Below are 6,511 nucleotides of genomic sequence, written 5' to 3' on the forward strand. Positions count from 1 at the left end.
CAGGTGACTGTGAGGTGGCTGGACCTCCCCACTGTTCCCTCCCCACTGTTCCCTCCCCACTGTTCCCCCCCCACTGTGCCCTCCCCACTGTGCCCTCCCCAGTGTCCCCCCCACTGTGCCCTTCTCAGTGTCCCCCCACTGTGCCCTTCTCAGTGTCCCCCCACTGTTCCCTCCCCACCGTGCCCTCCCCACCGTGCCCTCCCCACCGTGCCCTCCCACTGTTCCCTCCTCACTGTGCCCTCCCCACCGTGCTCTCCCCACCATGCCCTCCCACTGTGCCCTCCCCACTGTGCCCTCCCTACCGTGCTGTGCCCTCCCTAGTATGCTATTGTTTCATCCTCTCTTTTCCCGCCATTACTTCCGTGTCTTACTGGATACCGGGGAGGGAGGCTGGGCTGGCGTTTGTGGGCATGACACAGGCTACAGTCCCTTGGGCGAAGAGAACCTCAATGAGGAAACACCGCCACCAGATTTGTCTGTGGCCATGTCTGTGTGACACTATCTTGACTGTTAACTGATGCAGGCAGGCCCAGTCCACTGCGGGTGGAGCCATCCCTATGCAGGTGGTCCTAGGTCCTGTAAGAACGCAGGCTGAGTAAGCCAATGAGCTGCGTTCCTCCATGTTCCTGCTTGAGTCCTATCCCGACTTCCCTCAGTGATGGGTGATCAACCATGAACAGGATGTGTAAGCAAAACACTTTTGAGCCAGCTTCCTTCTGGGGCAACTACTCTTGGGTGTGTACAGCTCTTCGGCCAGAGCATGCAGGTTCCACACAGCTATTAAGACTGGTGGGATGGGGATGTGGTCCATCTGCTAGCATGCTTGCCTAGCATATAGAGAGCCCTGGATTCAATGCCCAGCACCACATAAACTGGATATGAGGTACACATATGCAATCAGAGCACTTCAGGAGGGGGAGACAGGAGGATAAGGAATTCAAGGTCATCTTCGGCTATTCAGTGAGTTCAAGGGCAGCCCAACATCCAGGAGATCCTGCATCAAATAAACAAAAACCTGGAAGTGGAATCTTTTTTTTTTTTCAAATCCCAACCAGTGTGTTCTATTGTGCTTTGAACTGGAAATGTCTTTGCAGGCTCCATGTTGTTCACTTGAGTCCCAACAGGTGGCGCTGTTCTGGGAGGTTCTGAAAACTTTAGGAGGTGGGGTCTAATTGGAGGAAAAAGGTCACTAGGGTTGTGCCTTTGGCGATCATACCAGGTCCCCAGGTCATAGGCAGTAAAGACCACAACAAACACATGTACCCTATCTTGTCCTGCCCAAGCCCATGGTGCTCACCAGCCATGTGGTGACCCCCCCCCCAAAGCACTGAGAAAGAAGAAATCCTTCCCCTCTTAGTGAGCAGAAAAGTACCCAACAAATAACACACCACCAGAAGAGATAAGGTAAAAGCCATATGAAACAATAAGAACCATCAGAGAGGCAATGCCGCCAGGTTTGACAGTACCCCTGCAGTCCAGGGAGACAATGGGACCAACTAGGGCCACATAGTGATCCTGACTTAAATAACAGGACTAGAGAGTAGCTTGTGGGTGGAGGGGCTGGGGCACCCAACCCTAAAAGCAAACCAACAGAGAAAGAAGTGAAATATCAATGAGAAGTTAACAAATCACTTGGTCCTTAAGGGGCTCCTGCAGACAGCATGAGCAACAAACACTCAGAGGTGAGGGTACAAATCTGAGCATAAAATGAACATGTTTCACTTAGACCATATGCTTAATGACATGACTTTAAGTTTTAATTATATATTGATCAAAGTAACTATTAAACAATTAGCCAAAGAATAAACAATTAAAAATATAGAGGTAGCCGGGTGGTGGAGCACACCTTTAATCCCAGCACTCGGGAGGCAAAGACAGGTGGATCTCTGTGAGTTCAAGGCCAGCCTGGTCTACAAGAGGTAGTTCCAAAGCTACAGAGAAACCCTGTCTTGAAAAACCAAATAATAATAATAACAACAACAACAATAACAATAATAGCTCAGAGGTTTGCACACACTCCATAGTGAATAAATAGTGTAATAAAATGTTAAAGGTCTAGTGAGATGGCACAGTCAGAGGGCCGTGCCTATATTGTGTTGACATATGTCACAAAACTAAAGTGTCTAGGGCCAGCAAGATGGCATGGCATAAGCCTGGCAGCCTGAGTTTGCTCCCCAGAACCCCACATAAAGTGGAAAGAGAACTCAGCGAGTCACCCGCACACACACATGCGTGTGCGTGCACACACACACAAAACCTCAAGTGGCTCACCAGTGTGGTAGTGTTGGAGAAATAGGCATGGGAAACAGAAAGTTCAGACAGAGGTAGGCCTAAGAATGTCAAAGGGCGGGTCATGCGTGTGGACAGACCCAGAGCAACATTAACTAGAACTCAAACCCACAACCTGCAGCAGGATTTGAACCTTAGCCTGACTCTGAGTTCACAGGGTAAATGGAGTGGGATGCATGGGGAATGGGACTACGTGCACCATTTTGGTGCACTAGAAACTCTTGGTGGCGCACCACCATCACCTGAGTCCCCAGTGGGAAGAAGATTGCCAGGGCCCGGGAGGGCCTCTGGGGAAGCAGCTCACCTGTTGGGACTGTAGCCCATAGAGGTCAGTATCCGTGCCTGGTCCAGGTCTCTTGGGAAGCCATGCAGCACCCACCCTTTCTGGATGCAGTCTTGCTGGCTCAGACGCTCAGCCAGAGCCTTGGTGATGATGCTGTCTGGCACTGTAGAGGAAGAAGGATAGGAGAGCGTGCTGTAGCCAACAACTTTCTAGTCTTCCTGGGCCACATGCCGAGCTACTGCGTGGGTAGCTTTGGGCAGAGGCAATTGGAACCACCTGGACAAGGTCCCTCTGTGGCCCAGCGACAAGAGCCGCCTGAGATGGGCCATGCAGCGGGTGATCTTGGTCCTCACCTTTCACTCCTTCATGAGACACCATCCTCCATCTGAGTCTGTCATGGCAGCTAAAGCAAGGCACCATGAACCGAGAAGCACAGCAGTGTTTGACTCTCTGAGATCTGGAGGCTAAGAGGCAAAGTTGAGGGCCGACCCTGGGGAGGGTGGACCCCTCTCTAGTTTATATGCGCCCTGCTGGGACTGGAGTTACAGATGGTTGTGAGCCAACACGTGAGTGCCAGGAACCAAACCTGGGTCCCGTGTGAGAGCAGCCAGTGTTCTCAACTGCTGACATCTCTCAAGCCCTGGCTCTCTCTGTTCAAAGGGATGCTTGTGGGGGTCAGAACTGAATTTTATGGAGTCATATCTCTCCTCACATCTTTGTCTGGGCCCTAGGGATTGAATTCTGGCTGTCAAGCTGCCATGGTAGCCTTCCAGGAGGACTCCATCACTGAGATGCAATCACTCCTTAGGGTCCCATCTTCCCGACCACCATCTTAGCATTGAATTGGGAGGTGTGGGGCGGGGAGCACAAGCTTTGGGATCACAGCAAATGCTTCTCCTGAAAGCACACCTGGTGCGGAGTTTTAATTTCCACCCAACGCCACTGAGGCTCCATCCAGCAGACCTCAGAGGACCTGAAGTTCACAGCAACCCCTCTGGCCTCCCGCCGAGGCTCCCCTCATCCGTCCGGAGAACCCGATCTCTCCAGACTCACAGCTCTGCTCCTACCTGGAGACTGAGTCCCCAGCACAGGAGATGAGAGAAGCCTGTTTACATTGCTGCAAGTGACATTTTCCCGAAACTCATCCCTTCTTCCTAGACTCATTAAATGCTCCGTGTTGCTAATGTTCTGCGTCCTGGCAATTTGCACGGCATCGCCTGCGCTTTGCACTCATTTTCCCAGAAATACTCGGTAAATATTACTCCTGTTTGCCATGGATGTGGGCCCCAAGCGGGGATGCTTGGCTGTTTCTCTAGAAGCTTCTGCAAGGTTCCCCTATCACCAAACATCTGTGGCTCTAGCAAGTGATCTAGGGCATATTTTGAAGCCTCACGAGGCTCCACAGGCCTGCAGCCTAGGCAGCCAGTGAAGGAGAGGCACTGCCCTCCACATGATGATTTTCTGGGTGCTGTTCTGTCTCAAAAAAAAAAAGCTACAGCTGTATTCCAAAGGATAAGCATCACCTTAGACTTGGGGCTTTCTAGCCAGCCGGTACAGTGGCAAACACCTTTAATCCCTGCACTTGGGTGGCACAGGCAGGTGGATCTTTGTGAGTTCAAGGCCAGCCTGTGTAGGGAGGGAGACCCCATCTCAACCAAACTAAGGCCTCTGGCTGCCCATTTAGAGCAGCTACTAGGGCTGCCTCTTGCCCTGTGGTGATCTCAGGACTTGACAGGAGTTGACTTGAAGGAGAAAGGGTTTAGCCGGGGAGTCAATGCAGGAACTTGAAGTAGCAGGTCACATCACGTCCACAGTCGAGGGCTCAGCGCATGCACATTCGTGTGAGTGCAAGCACCAATGTCACCACATGCATGTGGAGGTCAGAGGGCAACTTTGGCTGCTATTCCTAGCCTTCTATTTTGTAGACAGGATTTCTTAGTCACTGCATGCACAGCTTGCATGGACTTGGAATGCTGGAGACAGTCCCCAAAGAATTCCCTCCTCGGCTGGGCAGTGGTGGCACAGGTCTTTAATCCCAGCACTTGGGAGGCAGAAGCAAGCGGATCTCTGAGCTTGAGGTGAGACTGGTCTCCAGAGCGAGTTCCAGAACAGCTAGGGCTACCAAACAAATGAACAAACAAACAAACAAACAAACAAACAGTTCCCTCCCTCCTTTCATTACTTCCTGAGTCAGGACCTCACTATGTAACCAAGGAACTTCTATAAACTTCTCATCTTCCTGCCTCCACCTCCTAAGTGCCAGGAGACATATCCTCACACCTGGCTTATGTGGTGCTGAGGATGAGGCTCGGACCTGTGGCTTCCTGTACTCGCCATGTGTACTAGGCCAACACTACTCACTGAGCCATGTCCCATGTGCTATTTCCTTAACACAGGAAACTTTTATCTGCAAAGCTTGGGCTGGTCACTATGAACTTGTTCCTGGGATAGAAGGCTACCCTTAGGTGGCTCCCACATGAGCAACTCTGTGGGTGGGTAACATCCTCTTGTTTTACCAGCTAGGGAAGCTCTGCTGGGAGCCTGGCATCATGAGGGTTTGCCCAGAACTGCCCATCTTGGATTATCCTGGCAAGGTCTATCATCCATGTACAACATGAAGCATCAATACATCCAGAGTCTCTAGGAGGCTACAGAGCTGAGGCGTGTGCCAGTCTTCCCCCCAAGAAGCACTCTAGGGGTGTCCTCTGGGGCACTGGCTGTGCTGTCTCATCTGGTTGAGGTGAAGGGAGCTGGAGAGACTGCCGGCAGAGAATAAATGGCTGAACCCCTCAGGATACTGAGGCCACTGCCCTACCCATGTAGTCGTCAGAGGGGTAGGATCTGGGTGTAGAGGGGAGGAACCCGAAGACCCCAATATGGCCCAAGAGTCTGCGTAAGAGCTTTCAGGTGCCTGTGTGTCTTGATTTCACTGCAGGCTCAGGGCGTGTTGGCCCAGCCCCACGTGTTCTGACCAACCAGTTTGGCAGCTATTGGCTCTCTGACCAGATCTCGCTGATAGTGTTCTGCGAGAAGCTTAAAGTCCCCTTGATAACATGAACATTTATCCTTTATCCTCTTCTCCCAGAGATGGTTCTTCACCTAAAGTCATTCACCATTAAGTTAGATGCCTCAGGCGTGATTTCAGAGCTTGACAGTTAACATCTCACCCTTTCCTCTAGCCGCTGCCAAGGGCTACTTCTCCAGAGCGTCCTGTCAGCTGAGTTTAGCAGAGTGCAAAATGTGAGGGGTCTATTATTCCACGGGGTCACACCATGTGACGTTAGCTTTCTTCCCTCTCTCTCCCTTCTTCAAGGTCCTTGAGTTGATTTCAAGGTTATTAAAATATCAGTTCACCGATTCCAGGGCTGGGTGTGCCTAGGGAGCCTCAGCAGGGTACCTACCAAGACCCAGGAGCCCTGGCCACACTCCAGTCTAGAGTTAGGATCTTGTGGTTAGAATCTCAGGCCGGCTCTACACCTGGCTTCCTGTAAGCATCACTTTTGGACTCCAGACAGGACAACTTATCATCCTGAAGTGGCCACTTGTGGGATAGAGCTGGCTGGGACTGGTCCCTCTCTGTGGGTCTGACATGTCATCTTCAGCCTATTCCAGAAGGGAGCCAGCCACAGCCAACATCCAGGCTGTAGCAGACCACAGCGCCCCCTGCTGTCCAGCCTACCAGGAAGATACTGAGGTCTTAAAACAGTATTTTGTGTCATAACCCTCCTGGATACCACCAGATGAAGTAGAAGGGGGCCCTTAACTCTAGCACACATTCTTCCAAAACCTACTCATAACTTCCTTCCACACCCTCTCACAACCCGCTCCCCATCTGTACCCGGTACTCCTGTCCTCCAGACCACTCACCTGCTCTTACACCTGTTCTCCACACACCCCTCACCTGCACCACACCTGTCCTCCACACACCCCTCACCTGCA

The 6,511-nt window shown here is 51.7% G+C and overlaps 1 protein-coding gene across 2 annotated transcripts in view; it reads right to left on the reverse strand.

Moving 5' to 3' along the window:
* Ak8 (adenylate kinase 8) overlaps window positions 1–6,511 on the reverse strand; it is a 120,213-nt gene that overhangs the window by 50,338 nt on the left and 63,364 nt on the right. For both annotated transcript variants that reach the window (XM_005346183.2, XM_026778594.1), the window contains one exon: window positions 2,594–2,735. In XM_005346183.2, coding sequence (XP_005346240.1) covers window positions 2,594–2,735 — 142 coding nt within the window. The remainder of the gene's footprint in view (window positions 1–2,593; window positions 2,736–6,511) is intronic.

This window comes from Microtus ochrogaster, chromosome 4 (genome assembly GCF_000317375.1).
Source record: "Microtus ochrogaster isolate Prairie Vole_2 chromosome 4, MicOch1.0, whole genome shotgun sequence".
Lineage (NCBI taxonomy): Eukaryota > Metazoa > Chordata > Mammalia > Rodentia > Cricetidae > Microtus > Microtus ochrogaster.